This window comes from Xiphophorus couchianus, chromosome 2 (genome assembly GCF_001444195.1).
Source record: "Xiphophorus couchianus chromosome 2, X_couchianus-1.0, whole genome shotgun sequence".
Taxonomy (NCBI): domain Eukaryota; kingdom Metazoa; phylum Chordata; class Actinopteri; order Cyprinodontiformes; family Poeciliidae; genus Xiphophorus; species Xiphophorus couchianus.
In genome coordinates this window covers 10,849,959-10,871,969 of record NC_040229.1, presented here as the reverse complement: position 1 = coordinate 10,871,969, position 22,011 = coordinate 10,849,959, and the positions used below count along the sequence as shown (strand labels likewise).

At 36.7% G+C, this 22,011-nt stretch overlaps 1 protein-coding gene across 1 annotated transcript in view; it reads left to right on the top strand.

Moving 5' to 3' along the window:
* Positions 1 to 9,373, top strand: part of duox (dual oxidase) — a 28,105-nt gene extending 18,732 nt beyond the window's left edge. The window contains exons 25-33 of the mRNA XM_028029166.1: positions 1,656 to 1,755; positions 3,161 to 3,210; positions 3,291 to 3,418; positions 3,495 to 3,648; positions 4,630 to 4,862; positions 4,948 to 5,106; positions 6,375 to 6,530; positions 7,746 to 7,874; positions 8,837 to 9,373. Of these exons, the coding sequence (XP_027884967.1) occupies positions 1,656 to 1,755; positions 3,161 to 3,210; positions 3,291 to 3,418; positions 3,495 to 3,648; positions 4,630 to 4,862; positions 4,948 to 5,106; positions 6,375 to 6,530; positions 7,746 to 7,874; positions 8,837 to 8,959 (1,232 nt within the window). The 3' untranslated portion in view covers positions 8,960 to 9,373. The remainder of the gene's footprint in view (positions 1 to 1,655; positions 1,756 to 3,160; positions 3,211 to 3,290; positions 3,419 to 3,494; positions 3,649 to 4,629; positions 4,863 to 4,947; positions 5,107 to 6,374; positions 6,531 to 7,745; positions 7,875 to 8,836) is intronic.
* The last annotated feature ends 12,638 nt before the right edge of the window (positions 9,374 to 22,011 follow it).

The window sequence follows — 22,011 nt, the reverse complement described above, 5'->3', positions numbered from 1 at the left end:
TTTATCGCACGGATTTTGTTCTTGCCATTGAGCTGGCTTCTCAGGACTTGCCTTATTCGTTGGAGGTATTTAGCTGTGGCTCCTTTCCTTGTGACCTCATCGAGGTTGCCATTTGCTTGTGGTATACCTAGGTACTTGTAACTGTCCTCTATGTCTGCTATTGTTCCTTCTGGGAGTGAGACCCCTTCTGTGCGGATGACCTTCCCCCTCTTTGTGATCAGCCGACCACACTTCTCTAGTCCGAATGACATCCCAATGTCCGTGCTGTAGATCCTGGTGGTGTGGATCAGTGAGTCGATGTCTCGCTCACTCTTGGCATACAGCTTGATGTCATCCATGTAGAGAAGGTGACTGATATTGGCCCCATCTTTGAGTCGGTATCCGTAGCCAGTCTTGTTGATAATTTGGCTGAGGGGGTTCAGGCCTGAGATCCCTACCAACACCATATATATATATATATATATGTACATATAGATATACTGTATAGATATATCTATAGATATATCTATAGATATATATGAAGTATTTTCATTTTGATCTTTAAAATATCAAAATTTCCATTTAACTTTATATTATGATCCATCTGAAGTCATTTTTACCAAATGCTTTTTTACTTTTACTTGAGTAAAAATATGTTTAAGTAGAACTACTTTCCCCCCCTAAAAATTCAGTTATAAATAGTTTATTGTATAATAATGCCACAAAATATTGTGATAAAATATCACCCAACTGTAGCTGAAGGTGGAGTTTTGGAAACAGCAGGAGCCTCTTAAAGAGACAGAGGCCCAATTTTAAGGCATTATATTGGAAAGTCAAATTTCTACAAGTTATGTTTGATATACATATAATTTTTTATAACAGCTGAAGGTAACATAGTTGCTTGATTGTGCTACAAATGGTAACTATGTGCCTGGAAAATTCACCTTTAAAAAGCCTGACCGGCTGATATAGATTTGTTTTTTGTCTGAATTGAAATTGTTTTTCACACTGTAATTGTTCAGTTTATTCTTTTTCACTTAAACATGTCAGCTAGCCAAATTTTCATACAGATCGACATAACATGTTAAAAAAAAGATGCAAAAACACAGATATACCATGTTTTACCTACATCCTCTAAGATGGTCTTGCAAGTTTTTCTGCATAAAACACTAAACATTTATCTTTAAAGTTTTGCAATTTACTGAGCATTCACTTCCCCAAATAATGCTGTTCAATTAGACTAGAGAGCTGCATTTATTTCAAGCTCTTTGTGCTGAAAACAGCATCATTAAGTTCTTAAACGGGGTTTTATTCATCACTGCGGTGTGTTCCTCCTGTAACATCATTGAATCAAATATGCCAATGTTTTCTAGGGCTTAGTCGTTTATCCTTCAAGGGCGTACTTAATCTTTTTTGTTTTAAAATGAGACAAGATGGCTTTCTTGCATGACATCTGGCATGACAAAAGAGGTTTAAAGTCTTTTCTCTTAACCAGGATAAGACTTTGAGCTAAGAAGCGAGGACCAGTCACTGTTTAATTATTATTTCTTGACTAAACAGCCTTCCTTAGTTTCCCAGTGAAAATGTGAATCAGTGGATGTTCATGTATTGCTGGTTTTTGTGTCATTGTGTTGTTGCTCTTTTCATATGTTTTGTCACTGGTTTTTGTGTTGCAGTTGCTCACAGTTTGGGCCATGTGGTCAACATCTACATGTTTTCCATCAGCGACCTCAGCATCCTTTCCTGCCTGTTCCCAAACGTCATTGTCAACAATGGGTAAGATTACACATTTCATTGAGAGATTTGGAGATGTCTTAGATTAGCATTAGCTTCCCCTTTAGCAAGCCCATTTTACAATGTTTTTTTTTCTCACTGTTAAATTCTTTTACCATAAATGCTGCATCATACCTTCTCATTTTAATTGGCTGTGAGTTTTCTAAGGGTCCTTTAAGTTTTTTTCTTGACAAAAACTTTTCCATTTTGCGTTGCTATGCTAGCTTGGGGTGCAGAGCAGCTTGATAAATTTGACAATAAGCCATCAGGACGATGAGCACAGCACATAACATTTTAATAAATTATTTTAACTTATATTTTATAGTAGTGATAGAAAAACTGTATGCAGGAGGATTAGGGACACTGGAAAAAATTCGCAAAATTCTGACTTCAATTTCCAAATTCTAACTTTTGATTTCAGAGAATTAAAGTCGCAATTCTGACCTCATAATACTAAGAAAAAAGTTAGAATTCAGAGATTCAAGTTGAAATTCTGAGATTAAAGTCAGATTTCTGAAAAAATGTTAGAATTCCAAGAAGCCAGAATTCTGAGATTAAAATTAGAATTCTGAGAAAAGTCAAAATTCTGAAATTAAAGCAGAATTCTGAGAAAAATATTTCCAGTGACCATAATATATAGGTAAAAAAATATACATTTATAATAATTTTTTTTACATATTCCCTCCAACTTTCTCAGGCCTTCGTAGCGCCTCCTGGTGGCACACCACAGTGCTACAGCCCCATTTTGAAAAAATAAAACACTGATTTAAGTACAGTGAACCCTCACTATAACGCGTTTCACCTTTCAAGGCCTCGCTGCTTCACAGAGTTTTTTGTGCAGTTTTTTTTTCACAGTGCATTGTGTTCTGCGTCCTGATTGGCTAAACAGTCTCCGCGCTTCTTCTCTACCTGTGTGCCAATAACGTTACGGTATTTAAATATACAGCTTTGCGAATTTTGGCAAATATTTTTGCCCAGAAGAAAAAAGAGCGACAACAACTACCGATAACTATGTTCTTCTCTCGATAACACACCTGCACCACAGGCTTCAGAAGAAAAAGCCACTAGAGAGCAGAGTCAGGCCGCAGCGTCACAGTCAGAGGAACAGTGAAATACGCGAGTCACAATTTCTCCTACTGTACTTCGTATTGATGATTAAAATGATTATTTTACTGTAGTTATTTGTAAGAAAGCGTTATATTTGTTTAAAAAAATGCTTCGGCCTGAAAACAGGCTTGGTTCTTTGGTTTCAATGTAGAGTATATAATTATGCTGTATAATAATTGTAAAAAAATAAAGGTAAGGTAACTACTTCACGGTTTTTGCCTATCACGGGTTCTTTTCGGAACGCAACCCCCGCGAAAAACGAGGGTTTGCTGTAATTCACTGTGTTATTTTTCCATTTTAGGTCTGAAATCCCTCCTAAGTGGTACTGGTGGTTCTTTCAGACAGTTCCAGGTAGACTTTTAATCCGATTTTAAAGTTTAGATCTTTGTCAAAGCTTTTTGTGTCATTTTTTCCCTTCTGCTTCTTTGTAGGAATCACCGGCGTCCTGCTTCTCTTTGCCTTTGCATTCATGTACGTTTTTGCCTCCCACTACTTTCGTCGCATCAGTTTTCGTGGGTTTTGGATCACTCATTACCTCTACGTTGTTGTGTACATTCTGGTAAGCACTTTCTGAGCTCACATCCCTGATGGGGAGGCAGTTATGATTGTCTGATACCTGTGTGTGTGTCTATCAGACGGTCATACACGGCAGCTACGCTCTGCTCCAGGAGCCTCGTTTCCACGTCTACCTGATTCCGCCCAGCCTGCTCTTCCTGCTGGACAAACTGATCAGCCTGAGCAGGAAAAAGTTGGAGATCCCTGTTCTCAGAGCAGAGCTGCTGCCTTCAGGTGGTATTCTTAATTTATCGTCTTTAAAGGTGACCTATTAGGGCAATAAAGAACATGTTCGCTACATTTATTTATTTTTTTGCACAAAATCATTCTTAGAAAATTTAGATTTTATTCTGGTTAGTTCTGCCTACACTACAAATATACAAAATCTTACCAAGTAGTTTTGTTTACTTTTTAGTGCAAATTTTTCAGCAAGACAAAAGATATTGTTTTAAATCAATAATCCCTTAATATTGATTTTAAAAAAAGTACTAGATTTTGTCACTTGTAACCAGACATTTCCCATGTTTTAAGTGAAAAAATCTGCCAGTGGAACTAGTTCTTAATTATTAACAATATTAAGGAATTATAGACTTGAAACAAATTGCTATATGTTTTGCTGCAAAATTATTTGTAAGTTAGTTTTAGTTTTCTTATTTGCACTAAAAAAATTTAACAAAAAATATTTTGTAAGATATTTTTGTTTTGCAGTGTATTTTGAGCTCCTTTCAGAATAGTTTGTTTTAAGGCCTCTTGTCACTTTAAATGAAAATAAGCTGCTGCTGGCCATGCTCCTCAAACTCAACATTTACACTCGCAGGTGAAGACGACTGCAAAAAGATGCACAATTATACAACAGTACATCTTTGAAAAACAAGTGGTTTCTGGATGATACGTCTACAATCAGCAGTTATTGTACCGCATATACAGCGGTAAAACATGCTGGGGCTCAGCTTGGGTTGCTAGGTAACGTGTAGAACTCTGCTGGCGTTGCTAGGTAACGGCGCAGTGACCCTAGAATGTGACGTAACAATTGGGAGGTTTTTGAAACCGATCATTTTCCAGACATCAAAAAAACATTAACCTGCCAAAAAACTGTTTTTTATTTAGAAAGTTGTGAATTTTACATAATAGGTCCCGTTTAAAATAAACTAATTTCTCATTCTTATCTCTTATCTACACTCTATGTAATGCTTCTCTCGGTTGTCCTTCCCGAAGGCGTGACACATCTGGAGTTCAAGCGTCCCCCGGGCTTCGTGTACCGTTCAGGCCAGTGGGTTCGGGTCGCCTGCTTGGTGCTGGGCACAGACGAATACCACCCATTCACTCTGACTTCAGCCCCTCATGAGGAGAACCTGAGCCTGCACATCAGGGCCGTGGGTCCCTGGACCAGTCGGCTCAGAGAGCTGTACACCGAGGAGAGCCTCCTGGAGTTTGGTTCCTATCCAAAAGTACGCCTCTTTACTGCCTTCTCACCTGTTTTAATGGTTTTTGGCCCTTTGTGACAGTAATGAAAGGATTTTCTTTAATTTGAAGCTCTACTTGGATGGACCGTTCGGCGAAGGCCATCAGGAGTGGAACGACTTTGAGGTGTCTGTTCTAGTGGGAGGAGGAATCGGCGTCACACCGTTCACCTCCATCCTCAAGGACCTGGTGTTCAAGTCCTCCATCAAGTCCAAGATTCTGTGTAAAAAGGTTTGCCTTAAAATGAAAACAACCACCCGCCATCTTTAATGGCACCTCTGGAGAAGAAGAAACCTCAGATTTTAAACATGACACTTAACATAGAATATGATATCAGACCAATAAAAGGAAAAAAAAAATTATAGAGAAAGTTAAATGTTGTCAATATTTAAATTAGCCTTATTGGAACATATTATAATTTATTGAATATGCCTGTTTGTCCTTTGTAACATACCAACTAGGCCTGCCACAACAACAAAAAAGTCCCAATAATTATTGCGATAAATTATAATATTACTGTCTTTTGACCATTTTCAAATAATATATTGGTATATATTGCATGGTAATAGAAGTTAATTCTCTCAATGATTAATAAAGTTCAATTTTGTAAAGAACTCAGGAACAAACAGGAAGACATTTTAAATATCCAAAATAAAAACATAACAACCAAAAACAATATCTCAATACACTTAAAATAAGATTAAACTAACTTTTCAGCAAGATTTATGTGCTTGTTTTAAGTCAATAATTTGAAAGTACTAGTTCACTTGCAGATGTTACAAACGTCTTGTTATAAGTTGAAAATTTACTAGCGCCTATATCTTGCTGAAAATTTACTTGTATTATTTCCAGTGTACTGAGATATTTGAACTAAATATACTTGGTAAGATTTTCCGTTTTTACTGTGCAGTTCTGTTCAGTTCTATTCAAAATGGAAACACTGCAAAAACACAAAATCTTACCAAGTGTTACGGCCCTGGGCCTTATGGGCTGGGTTGCAGGTGTCTTGTTGTCCGTATATTTAGTTCAAATATCTCAGTACACTGGAAATAATACAAGTAAATTTTCAGCAAGATATAGGCGCTAGTAAATTTTTCAACTTATAACAAGACGTTTGTAACATCTGCAAGTGAACTAGTACTTTCAAATTATTGACTTAAAACAAGCACCTAAATCTTGCTGAAAAGTTAGTTTAATCTTATTTTAAGTGTATTGAGATATTGTTTTTGGTTGTTATGTTTTTATTTTGGATATTTAAAATGTCTTCCTGTTTGTTCCTGGGTTCTTTACAAAATTGAACTTTATTAATCATTGAGAGAATTAACTTCTATTACTATGCAATTACCAATATATTTGCTACATAGTTTTATACAAATCTTTAGTGGTGCTTCTAAAAAAATGTTAAAATAAATAAAATGTTTCTTAGAAAGTGTTGAAACTGCTGTAACTCATATTTAATTTTATCCGTAAACCCTCTCAGTAACATCTGTCGTCTGAAGGTTTATTTCATCTGGGTGACCCGAACGCAGCGCCAGTTTGAGTGGGTCTCAGACATCATCAGGGAGGTGGAGGAAATGGACACTCAGGAGCTGGTCTCCGTCCACACGTACATCACCCAGGTGGCCGAGAAGTTCGACCTGCGCACCACCATGCTGGTGAGGTTAACACAACACAAGCACTGTTTGCTAGTGGGAGCGGCTTACAATTACGTTGGTAACAGCAACAATGCGTTTCGCCTTGTTGACATTTCAATGTTTTAAAGGGATTGTGAAATCCACTTTTTTGAGCTTTACGTCATGTTCTAATGTTATTCCTGCATCAAAAACATATCTGGAGTTTTGCTTTGATTCTTCCATGCATAGTGGAGGAATCCTTTAATCTCCATGGCAACCATTCAGCTGTGGAAAACACCTGGGTGAACCTAGCCCTGCCCTCGAAGTGCAACTCCTCTGGAGATTCAGTTTCCAGGCGTCAGAGCTTCTGCCTCACAGAGCAGACCTCCCCCACTCGGTTCCTTCAGACTAGCCAGCAACAATTAGCAAACACCTGGTAGAACTGCACATCTGCTGAGTTCATTATACATGGAGGAGCCATGATGTGATGACTTCCTGAAGGCAGAGTTACAGAAAGAGTAGGAGTTTCTTAAAGAGACAGAGGCCCAATTTCAAGAAGTTTAATCAAGAAATTTTTTTTAAGTCATTTAGTAAATGTATACAGCTCTGGAAAAAACTAAGAGCCCACTGCACTGAACCCCGTTGAAAACCTCCTGGTTATTCCACCAAATATTGATTCCTGATCTCTTCCTCAGTTAAAATATTAGTATTGTTGTTTCTAAATGAATATGAATTTGTTTTCTTTGCAATATTCGATCTCTGAAAGGACTGCATCTTTTTTGTTATTTTGACCATTTCTCATTTTCTGCAAATAGATACAAAATTCTTGCTTGTAATTTCGGAGACATGTTGTCAGTAGTTCATAGAATTAAAGAACAATGTTCATTTTATTCAAACATGTACTTCTAAAAAGTAAAACTAATCATTTTAAGTGGTCTCTTAATTTTTTATGGCATATCTATAACAACTGAAGGTAACATAGTAACTTGATTATGTTATAAAATTGCACTTTCTGGCTGGAAAACACGTACTGCCCCTTTAAGTAGAAAGTAGCTCAGAGTTCCCACTTCCCAGGTAACTTGAACGCCTCATTAGAGTTCAAAGGTTTGCATACTTCTTTTAAAGATATTTTGTATTTCAACTGAATTATCACATAAAATTTTGATTTGTTTCAGTTTATCAGCCATGACTTCTACTTCAGATATCTATTTGTTTATTTTACCAAAACTTTAATCCACTTTGCTTTCCTCCGTGCAGTACGTGTGTGAGCGCCACTTTCAGAAGGTGTGGAACCGCAGCCTCTTCACCGGCCTGCGCTCCGTCACTCACTTTGGTCGTCCGCCCTTCGTCTCCTTCTTCAGCTCCTTGCAGGAAGTTCACCCTGAGGTCAGCGCAATGTCACTGCGTTTTTCAAAGTGGGCAGGGCCGCCAGGGGGCGCTAAAGGGACCTCAGAGGGAAGAGGAGAAAAAACTGGAAAAAAAGAGTTTACATTTAAAAAATATTTTTGTTTTTTAGTTATTATTATAAAACACAAGTTAAAATAACTTGGAGATAGAAGAGAAAGGCTTTTATTGTCCCACAGCGGGAAAAGTCAGGAAATTATCTGTCATGTTCATCTTTCTGATCGGCTGCCAGTCAAGTTTATCAAGTTGTTTTGCTTCTTAAGCTAGAAATAGAAAAGTTTCTGACAAGAAAAAGACAGAAGGAAGGTTTAAAAAAGCTAAACTGTGAAGGTTAAATAAAATTTGATGGGATTAATTTAAAATATTACACATTGTCTTATGAAAAGAGGGGACTGTAGTGGAAAATCTGGTAAAATACTCAACATCAGATTTAAAAAGTATCTGACCATATTTTCCACCACAGAACTAATTTCTAACTAAAATCAGAAAGTATGAGGCTGCATTTATGCTAAATTAATGTAATAATTATAGAATAGAATCAGAATTATTTTCAGTCATTTTGCACCAAAGGACGCACAACATAATTTAAAATAGTAAATAAAAGTGAGAAGAAAAAAAAATATATTTTACATTTATTAATTTAAGATTTTACTTAATCTTTATTTGACAAGATTAAATAAAATATCTATATATATTTTGTTTTTGTATTATTAAAATAAAATTAGAAAAATATTTTATTGATAAAATAAAATTCTATTCATTTTATTTAACCTCATTAAATAAAATATTCTTTTTATTTAATGAAAATAAAAATATAAAATTCAATGTTTCCATATTTTGCAGCATTCTGTGTGTTTGCAAAGGAAATCCTCGCCCAGATGACAAAGCCTGGACAACAAGATTTAACTTTTGAAGCTTCACAGTCCTTTATTATTTTTCTGCAGGTTGGTAAAATCGGTGTGTTCAGCTGCGGACCGCCTGGACTGACCAAGAACGTGGAGAAAGCGTGTCAGAAGATGAACAAGAGAGATCAGGCCTATTTCATGCATCACTATGAAAACTTCTGATCAGTCCTGAGCTTTGAGTTACAGAAACAACGCTATTAATAATTAACAATATGTCAGCAAAAATGCTACATCCATTGCAGTAAGTTTTTGTTTTTTTGGCTTGAAGTTTATTTTAATCCACCTAATTAAACATGTTTTCTTTGCGGCTTTGTTCTCTAATCAGAAACAGAAACATTGATTGCAATCAGGAGCAGGAATGTTTAACTTGTTCAAAGTCATAGGAATGCATTTTATTTTCATAATTCCCTTTCTTTATTCATGACCACTGTAAAAAATACAAAATACCAAGTATTACTTATCTAGTAATATCTTAGCACGCTTAAAATAAGACAAAACTAACTTGCAAGTAACATTTCAGCAAGATATGAGAGCTTGTTTAAGGCCAATAATTCCTTAATATTGATTCACTCATAACATGGGAAAAAAAATTCTTATAAGTGAAATCATCTGTGAATGAAAGTAGCATTTTTTAATCAATATTAAAGAATTATTAGTTTAAAACAAGCTCCTCTATCTTGCTGAAAAGTTACTTGTAAGTCAGGTTTTGTCTCACTCTTTGTGTTTTAAGATAAAAAATAGACCAAAATTACTTGGTAGGATTTTGTGTTTTTGCAGTGCAGTAAGTAATTTATTTGTTTGCTGTAGGTGTAAATGGATTCAAGCCACCTTCATTTGCAAATGAACCAACTTGCTTTAAATCAGTTTCATCACCATGCAGATATATTTGTGTGAATTTTTGGAATATGTTTTAAAAAATCATGACTTTATTGTTTGCTGGTGTTCAACCTGTAATAAAATATTTCATCTGACTTGGGGAAGTTTGATTATGTAAGGACCTGTGAGGTTTTGTGCAGCGAAGGCTCTCAAATTTATGCTGTCAGCCCCTTCTGGTGCAGCTCGCTTTTAGACTAAAACTGCACTCAAGTTCATCCAAACTCATAAATTGGATTTATTGGTTGACTGATAAGGCAGGCCGCTCTACTGAAATGTTAAATGCTCTCAAACAGTCTGCAGTTTTCTGTGTGTGTCGTGTAATTATGTGAATTTCTCAGCCTTTGCAAGCCTTGCACTGCTTGCTTATTCACTTGAATAAGTTTAATATTTGTTATGCTTGCCGATTGTTTCACTGACTTGGAGATCAGTTTATTTATGAATCAAATACATTTCAGATTAAGAAAAAGGGTTTATTGCAACATTCATTCATATAGGATTTTAATATTTTTCTTATTTTCCTTTTTCTTTTTTGCCTTTTTTACTTTTGTTTCTTCGGTTTCTTTTTTCTTATGTCAATTTTTTGTCTTTTTTCCTTTTTATTTCTCTTTTTCTTTTCTTTTGTCATTTTCCTTTTTTATCTTAATTCCTTTTCTTTCTCTTTCTTTTCCATTTTGTCATATTTTCTTTCTCTTTTCCCCCTTTACTTTTTATTTCTTTTTTCTGACTTTTTTTATTTTTATTTAGCCTTTTTTATTTTTCTTCTGACTCAATTAAATATATATGTATGTTTTTACTAGGATTAGGTGATCATAAACAAAATATAATAATAATAATAATACATTTTATTTCAAAGGCGCCTTTCTGCCACTCAAGGACACCGTACAAAGAGCAAAGTAATATGTGTTAAATAATTGTGAAATGTGAATTTAATACTTTTTTGACTTCTTTAGGAAACTGATTTTGTTGAATTTTATTTAGGGGTTTTGGAATAAAGTGGGCCTTTTACATCATAAACTCCCATAAATGAGTTTATGATGTAAAAGTACATTTAAATTCAGATTTATAACATAACAAAATCAAAAACAATACCTAAAATCGTTCAGTTTTAAACTTAATTTAGTCTCAGCAGACATGAAATAAATATTGATTTGTTGTAAATTCATATTGAGTCGAACTGGTCGCACACTTTTAGTCCCAATGAGTTTTTTTCTATGTGAAAAAAAATTATAATTGTGAGTTTTTCTGGTTAGTTTAAGTGAAACCGGCTGATGAAATGGCACCCTCTTATGGAAAAGAGCTGCTCATCCTCACCTCCGTCGCAGAAGCTGGATAAAAATTTGGCCCAAGGTCATATCGATTTGTGCTGCTTTTATTCCTATTTTTATAGATTTTCAGTACAATACATTAAGCTCCCCCTTTAAACGCCCTTGCTCCATCCAATTACATGTTAAATGCTTCTCTGCGGTTCAGCGTGACGGGTCGGTGCACATAGGGAACGGGTTTTAATCTTGCTTTAATCGGGTGTCACATTCACAGCAATAACCAGGAAGGTGAAGTTGTTGGAGAGCTGATCAATGGACTGATGAATGCTGCAACTTTCTTGCTCAGGAGGGACCTTAGCTGTACGTCTCATTCACTTTACACAAGTTTTCCACAATGAGTGGAGGAGTTGAATCACTAACCTTGTTTTAAAGTCCCTGGAGCTTTTCGGGCCAGTCAGCAGGACCGAAATAACTTCTGAAATATTCTCCAAGAAGGAGCTGGGAAGGAAAAAGGAAGAATACACATGGTTTTTCAAGCCTGATGGTTTAAAGGTGACCTGATATGTTTCCTTGAACAGGCTAGGATAGGTCTATGGTCTATACAAAACATATACATTACATTTTCTTGCACAAAATCATCCTTAAAAAAAGAGATTTTAGTCTCCTCAGTTCTGCCTATTTTGAGCCGTTTTAGGGCATCTTGTCACTAAATCCAAACAATCTGCTGCTGGCCTCGCCGTCCAACTCAACATTTACACTCATACATGAAAATGGCTGCAAAAAGATGCACAATTATACAACCGTGCATATTTGAAAAGCAGAAATAAAGCCTCCTGCACAACAACCAACAAGAATGCAGCTTCTGAATTGTAAGCCAACAACAAAACACTTGCTTTTTCCAGAAGCTGTTGTACAGCGGGAACAGCAATAAAACCACCAGACCAAACATGCTGGAGCTCAGCTTTGGTTGCTAGGTAACGGGGCTTGGCTCGGCTGAGGTTGCTAGGTAACAGTGCCAGTTAAATGTGTCTTAGCAATTGGTAGGTTTTTGAAATGACTCATTTTCCAGACACAAAAAAATATTAAATTATTGCCAAAAAAACAAAACTGCATGGGTTTTTAAGCACTTGGGCTTATTTTTAGAAGCAGTTCAAACCCAAATGGATGTATAAAAACTTGCACAATTTAGATCTTTGATAAGCTTAAGTGTAGCCTCCTGCACAACCAACAACAATGCAGCAAAGGTTAGGGTTTCTGGATGGTAATTAAAAAACTAAACACTTGTTTTTTGGCATTTTTTCCCCCCAGCAGCCATTGTACACCAGTAAAAACAGATGACCAATCATGTTGGAACTCAGCCTGGGTTGCTAGGTGATGGATGGAGTTCCACTGGTGTTGCTTGGTAACGGGGCTGGGCTTCACTGGGGTTGCTGATTTGTAATGTTACATTCCAGAAGTTTTTGAAACGGCTCATTTAACATTAATTTATTGCCACAAAAAACATCTGGGTGGCTCTTTTAAGCACTTGGACTGTTTTTAGAAGCAGCTGAGACCCAAATGGAAGTACAAACATGTTCAAAATGTTAATTTTGCATAATAAGTCCCCTTTAAAGTCTGCTTCAATGAATGTCTTAATCTATCAACAAGAGAAGAGACAATGCACAACATGTTTAGGATGTGTGAGGAGCATAGAGCAGTGTGCATGGCAGTACTTAAGAGGCTGTTAATCTTCTTAGAGCTGCTAAGTACCCAGCTAGAAATCAGCTAGTGTCCAGATTGTTTCTTCCTGCCCCAGATAAACGACTCAGACGACAACAAAGGGTTAGCGCAAAGAAATATGTGGCAGAGTGTTAATGCTGGCAGGAAATATGCACTTCCTCTCCTTTGGGAGCTGTGCTGACAGAGCGGTGGGAGATGTTTTGGTGGGCCTCCACGACTTGAAGATGTTTGGCAGCGGCTCCAAGAAGTGGTTTGTGAAGAAGCAGAAGAAGCAGCAGCAGAAATCTGGCAAGAGGCCATGCACCAGGAAGAGGAAGAGATGGGCGGCGAAGATCCTCAAAGAGCACAGAGAGCAGATCCTCAGTGAGCTGGATGTCAACGCCGTGCTGCCCTACCTGGTGTACGACAAGGTCTTCTCACTGGTGGAGTACAAGGAGATCCTGGGACAGGAGTCCAGCAGTGGACGGGCGGAGGTGTTCCTAAATCACCTGTCCTCTAAAGGGCCCGCTGCTTTCTGCTCGTTCTGCTCCGTTTTGGAGGAGGTGTGTCCCCGCCTGCTGACCTGCTTCCTGTTGGATGGAGAAGGTACACACAGTTGAAGTAGCTTTTATTTTTGATAATTACCACCAGACTGAAAAAGAAAATGCATTAGCAGTGTTGTTTAATTTTTCAATCAGGGACCTGTTAAATGCGGACAGCCTGTGCACAAGAACTGAAACAATTTATCAGCAGGCCTGTCGCAATAAGCAATAAATCAATTAATCGCATGATAAATTCAAATGGGCTCAATAATTTCCATTTACATAATTTATTGTTTCTCTCTATCAAACTCTGGCTGACGAAAGTCTTCAGTCTGATGTTTTGATCTCAACTAGCCCTTTTTTGAAGGATATTTGTGTTTTTATTCATTTTATTTGTTGTTTCTGTTGTTTTGTTTGTTTATTTTGGATATGTAAAGTGTCTTCCAGTTCTACTATTAAATGTTTATTAGAATTTATTCATCTTTGACCACACATTATTGCACTATTATACCCTATTATATTGCTTAGAAATGGTCTCAAAACGATATTGTTTATCACAATAACTTCTAGGACGAGTTATTGTCCAGCAAAATTTGTTACCGTAACAAGCCTATTAATCAGATTAATCATTTATTGAGATTATGTCATTTATTGACATAATCATCAACTAATTTAGTAATTTGTTAACTGGAGTATACAGAGTAAAATAAAAAGCCACTTGGTGAAAGATCAGCACTATCAGAGTAGTAATTATGCCAAAACTGTACAAAAATATTTACATTTTCCACTTAAAATGAAGATAAACATTTGCTTTATCCATAAATATTTTCTACCCAGAAATTTTTAAGTGGCATAATTTTAAATAAAAAGAAATTCTCTTGAAAAGCACGTTTTGCTATGAAAATATTGGTCAGTCCAAATAGTTATCAATATATCAGTTCTACACTGTACTGATATAAAGTCAAGCACATGTTGATCTTGTGCAAGTATTTTTTTTTAGCTGCAGATGCATTTTATCCTACAAATGATCAAGATGAAGCATACACTAAAAGAATGCAATGTTATTACATTTCAGGCAACAAGCGAATATTTTCTTTTTTCAAAAAAGGGATTGAATTATTTCTAATATTAAAGAAAAAAATTCTTAATTTGTCAAATGAAAAACCTGCAGAATGTACCATTAAATTAAAAAAATGTATTAATCGAACAAAATTGAGTGTCTTTAGTCAGAGGTATGTTCCAATTCGTTGTAATTCAGACCGCTACAGGAGATCTTTCCTGTCAACGGCCAACACCATCTGCAATACCTCTTTGAATACTTTAAAGTAATATGAGTTACAACAACATTTAATTTAATTTTGGGCTCAATAAAGTATTTTTTGAATATTGAATTTAATCATCAGAATAACTGATGACTAAAATAATCGTAAATTGCAGACCTAATCGCCACATAGTTTTGGATGCGTTGAACTCACCATGTGAAGCAAAACAAAGAAAAATGACAAAGACAGAATAACTGCTTATCAGTAAGCCAGAGACTCAGACTAAGAGTCTGCAAAAATAGCCTCTTAAATCTGGGTGACTGAGGGGATTATTGAGCAGCCAGAGCTGCTAACTAGCCTGCTACAACATATGACGTGGCAGCAGTTTGCACCGTTTCACTCACAGTGGCCTGAAAAAGTATTAAACCTTTAAAACATTGATTATATTTGGACCTATATATTAAACCAACACAAAATATCGCATATGTGACAAAAAAAAACCCTGGAGAAGCAGCAGAGAGCCAGGTGGAAATCTGTTGACAGGACAACTGTTAGATCTGCAATCCACAAATCTGGACTTTATGGAAGAGTAGAAAACCATTCCTTTTAGAAAAAACGAAGATGTTCTATTTACAGTTTGTCACAGAAAATGTATGGGACACAGCATCATACTGAGGGGGACAATTTTCTTCAGCAGGGACAGGGGTACCAGAAATGCTCTAAAATCAATTCTTATTTGAAAACACTGATACTTTTGATACTTCGGTTATTTGAGGTAACGTATACCATTAACAAAAATACAGTGGACAGAAACTATATTATTGAGATCTTGTCTATTTTAGTTGGTTGGTGGGGAACTACTTTTCCTTTCACCATAAGAAGCCCAGTCACTCAATAAAAATAAATACCTACATTTTGAAATAAAGTTTTATTATTATTAATTGTTGAACTAAATATTTTACTCTGAATTTAAATTTGAATGACCCGTATTAGAAAACAGCAACACTTATTTTAGATTTACTCCATTATTATTATTATTATTTATATGGTTCAGAAAGGAAATCAGTGGTATCAGTTATCGAGTATCACTACTGGTCCAAGTTATAGTAAGATGAATGGAGCAAAGCACAGACTGGAAGAATCCTGGATTTCTCCGGTAGAGTTTCAATCGGGCCAATCAGTGAACAGAAGGAGCCGTCATAAACGATGACGTAGATTTTCTGCGCTGTTTTAGAATCGTAGTCCCCTGCAGTTTTAGCAATGGCGACGGGCGACGAAATTCAAAAGTTCAACTGTCCACGGCTCTAGCAAGCAATCGCTTCTCAACGAAGCAAAACGTAGAGCAAGGGACTGGTTTTGACCAGGCTACCTTTATAGAAGACAACAGCTCTAAACATACAAAGCATATTTACCTATTTTAACCCAAATCTGTAGGAAGAGTTAAAATTAACTGCTTAGAGCTTCATTTATCTATCTATTCATGACACAATGTAAACAAAATTCTGATGATAAATACTTTTACAATGTACTTATCATAGCCCACCTTTTTGGCTGAGTGAGTTTCTGTAGGTAGGAGTGATGCCAAACCTACAGGATGAGGTGTAAATAAAGAAAATACTAAAATATTCCTCTGCATCCACAGATGGAGTCCCAGGACAGAGCAAGAAAGTGGGGTTCTCCGTACCCCCAGAGCAGCCTCTGTGTCCATCCCCAATGTACACGAATCCTATGTTCAACACAAGGTGAGCCCACAGTACATGTAACTAATTTCACATAAAATTATGAGGGAAAAAAAATCCAAAATGTTTTGAGTTCAATTGCATTGCTTTTTTTTTGACAATGCAAAAAAAAAAAGAGCTGAAATACAAACATTAACAAATTGGTAAAATAAGGATAAATTGACTGCATAGGAGTAAATATATTGCAAAACTCAAAATTGTGCCAATTATTTTTGGTATAGTCACTAGTGCAAATATCTTAGTACACTTGAAATAAGATGAAATTTACAAGTCACTTTTCAGCTCAATATAGGAGATTGTTTAAGTTCCAGTTATAAGGGAAATAATAGCACTTAAATTTTTTGGTGTCTGGAAAATGAACTAAGTTTCAAATACCTTTGAAATGTAAAGTCACAACTGAAAGGCACTGTGTGGTCACCTAGCAACCCCAGCCAATCCCAGCCCGTTTCTTAGCAACCTCAGTCATTAACCTGTCAACCAAAAGATAAGCTCCAGCATGTTTGTTTGCGCTGTGCAATGGCTGCTGGAAAAGACAAGTGTTTTGTTATTCATTTGCCATTCAGAAACCACTTACTGCATTCTTGTTGGTTGTGCAGGAGGCTCCACTTCTGCTTTTCAAAGATGTACAGTTGTAGAATAGTTTTGTCTTAATTCAAGTGTACTAATTTATTTGTACTTGAAACTAGCGGTGCTGGTGCAAGGAAAATACTTTGTAAGACTGTTTTTTCAATGTACAACTTTGATGGTTTTCTAACTATTCATCTGTTTGATGCCATTTTGAATTGGGGGCATGACCAGCAGCAGCTTATCTGAATTTAAAGTGACAAGAGTCTCTAAACTTGCTCATTCTGAAATGACTAGATCATTACCTAAAAAGGATTTTGTGCAGAAAATGAAAATGACATGTGTTTTGTATTGTCCATAGGCTATCCCAACCAAGAAAGAATAATAGGTCACCTTTAGAAATAAAAGAGGATGTGGGAGGAGGGAAAAGGTTGACACTAAAAATGAAAAAGAGGAGCATAAAATGAGATTCGCTGAGCCAGTCTCCTGAAGAACAAATAGAGGAGCTTCACTGCAGTCGATTGTGTCACTGTGTGTCAGCCCTTCGCCTCGTGAATGTGTCACGGCTGTGAGGCGATGTCTGTCCGGGGGTGTGTGTGTGTTGTATGTTGGACCTCTGGAGATCACTCTAACACTGCAGCCGAGTGCGGGGGGGCGTGGGGTCTTTACATGCAGTGCGAGTGTGTTTGGCAGTCTGACCGGCCATTGGGGGGCTGGGGTCACATGGATGTGATGGGACAGAAAAGCTGATATGCTCTCTAGACCGTTAAGGAGGCCTTTTTAATTTATGACAGCAAAGTCAGCGCAGAGACAGCCATCCCAGTGGTCTGTCCCTGGATAGTGACACACAAACAGACAGGCTGACAGAAATAAACCAACACACACAACAAAGCATAGTAGCACACACTGCCAGAATGGTCACAGAGCTTCCACAGGAGATGCCGCTCGCTAACAAGGCAACGTAAGTCTGCTTAAAATTTAATGACATGCAGTTTTATTTGGTCTCATACCAAATGGACGCCCTTTGGACTGTAGCATTTTTCATATTAATTTGAAGAAGGTATGGGTTGATTTTTAGCTATTCAAAGTATTTCAAGAATAAAAGCACTATCTTTTGTTTGCTAATTCTTGGAAGAAGTAGGATGGAAACTGCCTAAAGTAATGGCTGCCTTATTATGCCAGAGCATGGCTTTGAATGTGTTCTGGTGTCAATTATCTGACCTGTGTGTTAGCGCCAAGTCGAGTTGGGTCTTTGGATATTTCTTCGATCCAAGTGGAAGCAGAGGCATATTATCAGCTGTGTGCGGTTCACAAAGGCATTGTGTTTATTAGTTTTTGTGTCTGCCTCTTGTCCGTATCCTGCTGACTGGGAGCGAGTGTGCTGGATTTAATTACATCTCTGGGCTTCTGTTTCATGGGCCTGCTGGTTGCCAGATTGAACGGTGCCTCGCAAACGTCTCCATAACCTTTGAACCTTCTCACATTTAGTGTTTTATTGGGATTTAATGTGATAATCCAAGACAAATGGCAAGAGAAGGGATTCGTTGTTTTCAAATCTTTTACAAATAATGGAAATAGAAGTGGTTTTTACCGTCCCACAGTGGGAAAATTCAGGTGTAGCAAAATGACAGGCAATCGAGGCACGCAGATTCACACAAAGATGAAAGTTTAAAAACAGGTAAACAACAAAATAAAATGTTTTATATACAGTACATATATAATAATAATTTATAAATATAATAATATTTTATATATATATATATATATATATATAGAAATTATAATTTATATATGTATATACAGTATTAATTTTATTTTTAATTTCCAACCATTGTACTTTATACATATGAGTTTTATATAAAAGTCTTAGGTCCAAGTTAGGTGATTTCTATTTATATTTTCAGATTTTTATTAATATAAACAATATTCGACCATCTGAAAAGTCCGAAGTTATAGCCGGTTTCTTTGGGAGCAAAACGGAGTTCTTAGCTAGGGGAATTATTAAACCTTAAATTTATACCTGCTGGTGTGTAGGACTGTAATTTGAATTAATAAAATATTTTTTTCTTAGTTGATAGGGCACCAAAACTGGCTCCAGCTCGTGGCCCTCATCCGTTTAAATCCGGCCCTGTTTTGAAAGCATCACAGTTTTGTTAAGCTGAAAATTTGAGAAAGATTTTTTTTTTTTTTTAAAAAAGGCCAAATATGCCAGATTACTAAATCTACATCAATTCTCCCAGATGAACATCATCTGGCATGTTGGATAATGAACTCAAAACTCAGATCCATGACTTTGACATAAAGATTGTCTGTAAGGGCCTGCAGAGGTCCCACAACTGGAGGAGAATCATCTTCGCCCTCCACTGTTTCTCTGGTTATTCTGCTATATAGGTATTGTGCTTCCGTTTTATTTGATATTGTGAAATGTTTGTATTTTGTAATAAGTGGGAAACTAGGTATCATTTACATATTCAAAATAAATAATATGGGAAAAAAGATGCTGAGCAGCTTTCCATTGACCATATAATGGCGTAAAATGGAATTATGAAAAGATGGTCGCTTAATGGAAACACGGCAAATTTGAAAAAAGTCAAATGTTTTGATAAAAAGATTTTGTGCTGACGCATTTTGCAAAACTTCAATGAAAACACTTTTTTCGCATCGTATGAGTCATATGAGCAACATCTGGATGTTACTAACGGTGGAAAAGACTAAGAAGACGACAGGAAGTGGCAGGAGGATGATGGCGCGGCGTGTTTTTTTAAACGATTTATCCTGATAACAAATTTATTAACGTCTGACTTTAATTGCATTTATTTTTTAATGGAAACACTGCAATTGTGAAATTGTGTTTTTCAACATTAGAGGAGTTGTTCCACCATCAGCACATTTAGCAGCACATACACAAGAAAAATTGACCGCACAGAGACCCTCCTCCTCGCTCTGATTGGGTGTTTTTGACTGGGAGTTGTTCATTTCTGAAGACATTAATTTTATTAGCAGAAGGAGGTGGATGAGCCTGATTTTCTTTCACAGATAATCTCTTATACTATCACAACATGGTGACAGTTTCAACAAATATGTAAAACACATATTATTTATAAATGTTACATACGGAAGCTTTACGAGATATAAATGTTTTTAAAACCACACACGCGAAAATGCAACAGAAGACGTGCGATTATGCAGACAGATTGAAAAATGCTTTGCTTTTGTATCAGGATGTTTCTGCTGAAACCTGTGATTCAGGCGGTTATGCTAGGATCCTAGGCCTTGCATGCGTTTAAGCAGCTGCCTCCAAACATGAAGAAAATGAGATGCTGGCAGGTTGAAGAGAAGGTGGAGGAGGAGAGCAGAGATTAGCTGGAGCCGTGAGGTTATGCTTCCCTGGGCCGATGACTCACCTCGCAGCACACAGAGAGAGAAAGCACTGCGACAGCATCGAGGTGTGACTCTCTCTGCGAGCGTGTTTCATTACTCTTGGTCTTCTTGGTGCAGTGCATTCATGGGAAGAGGACTTTCTCCGTGAACTCCTTTGTTTGGCACAAAAGCAATAAATCACAGCCTTACAGCAGGCAGCGGGTTCTTGGGGCTCTCATCCAGGTTTGTCTCCGCTGGGAGCAGCCTCTGAGTCCTACAAACCAACTTTGATGATTTTTTTTTTGTGTGCTGCAAGGGATAAAGTAGATGAGCAAGTCTGAGGACACGAAAAAGAAGGGCAGCCCTGTCTGTCCTATTTACGTTCTAAAATAAAATACCTTAGTGTGTTATTAGCACACACGTGTGCCTTTGCGTGCCGGTGTGAAGCTACGGCGTGTGTGTGAGTGAGTGTGTGTGATGTACAATAAAAGATGTCAGCAGTAGGTTCTCATGTGAGAAGGGTAATGATGGGGCAGGCTGCTCAGAGCCATTACTGTAGAAATGCAGAAGGAGGGGGTGCCAATGTGAAATCAAAGTGCTGCAGTGGAGGGTGCATGGATATGCAGTGGGCTTCAGACTGCAGTACAGCCACTGACCCACTGCTGTGTCAGAGCTTCCCCACTGACACACTACCACTGGTTTCCATGCACTGCAAAAACACTAAATCCTAACAGGCATTTTTAGTCTAGTTTTATCTTAGTACACTTGAAATAAGACAAACTAACTTATAAGTAACTTTTCAGCAAAATATGAACCTATTTTAAGTCAATAATTCCTTAATATTGATGAAAAAGTACTTGTACAATTGGCAGATTATTTTACTCTTGAGGCAAAGATGTGTTTTTATAAGTGAAATAATCTGGAAATAGTACCAGCACTATCTTGCTAAAAAGTTACTTGTAAATTAGTTTGATTCTATGGAATATTAGCACCACACTAAGACATTTTTAAAAATTTAATTATAAAAATGAAGTTGAAATAATGCAAAAATAAAGTCAAAGTATTACGGGAGTAAAGTCTTAATTTTATTACTTTAATCTAGAAATAGTATGACTTTAATCTCATTATTTTGGCTTTACTCTAGTAGAACTTTATTCTCATAGCTATTTTGTTTTTTCTTTCTTAGTTTGGTCCTAATACTCCATCATAGTTTGGTTTTATTTGAAGTGTACTATAATATTTGCACCAGAAACTGGTAAGTTTGTGTATTTTTGCAGTGTATCTTCAGAAATCTGTGTGTAAGTGACTGAAGGCAGGAGGCAGACACAGACAGGGAACTTCTTAGCAGTTTTTCCATCCACTAATGGCTGCCGTGTCTCTATCAGATGATGTTCACTGTCTAATTATTCAGGAGTTTTGTCTCAGTGTCGTCCTGGTTAATAGGAGGAGACACGATGCTGTGCTGGTGGGTTTGTTGGAGCAGAGCTTTGCTCTGATGATTTTATTAGTGGGTTATAAGTTAACCGCTGATGTAGCTAACAACAGGCAGTGACATTTTTGCCAGCCTGCATCAGGGTTATTATAGCTTTTGAGTTTTTCATTATAGTTTATAGTTTTATTTCATAATGACGTCTTGCTTGCCTAATTTAGTTCGCTTTCATTAAACTTTAGAGTGTGTTTGATAGTTTTATCTGTTACTGTTAAATATTGTTTTGTTTTTATTGTAGTAGTGGTTTTAGGTTTTTTTATACTTTGGTTAATTTTTAAGTGCACTATTCAAAAAAGTCAAAGTATTGTCTTGTGATTATGTTTACATTGATTGGGTCACGATACCATTTTCATTTATTGTTGAACAAACTGTCTCTGGGGTTTTCTCACTTCTTTTGCCGACAGCATTTTGAGGACTAGCGC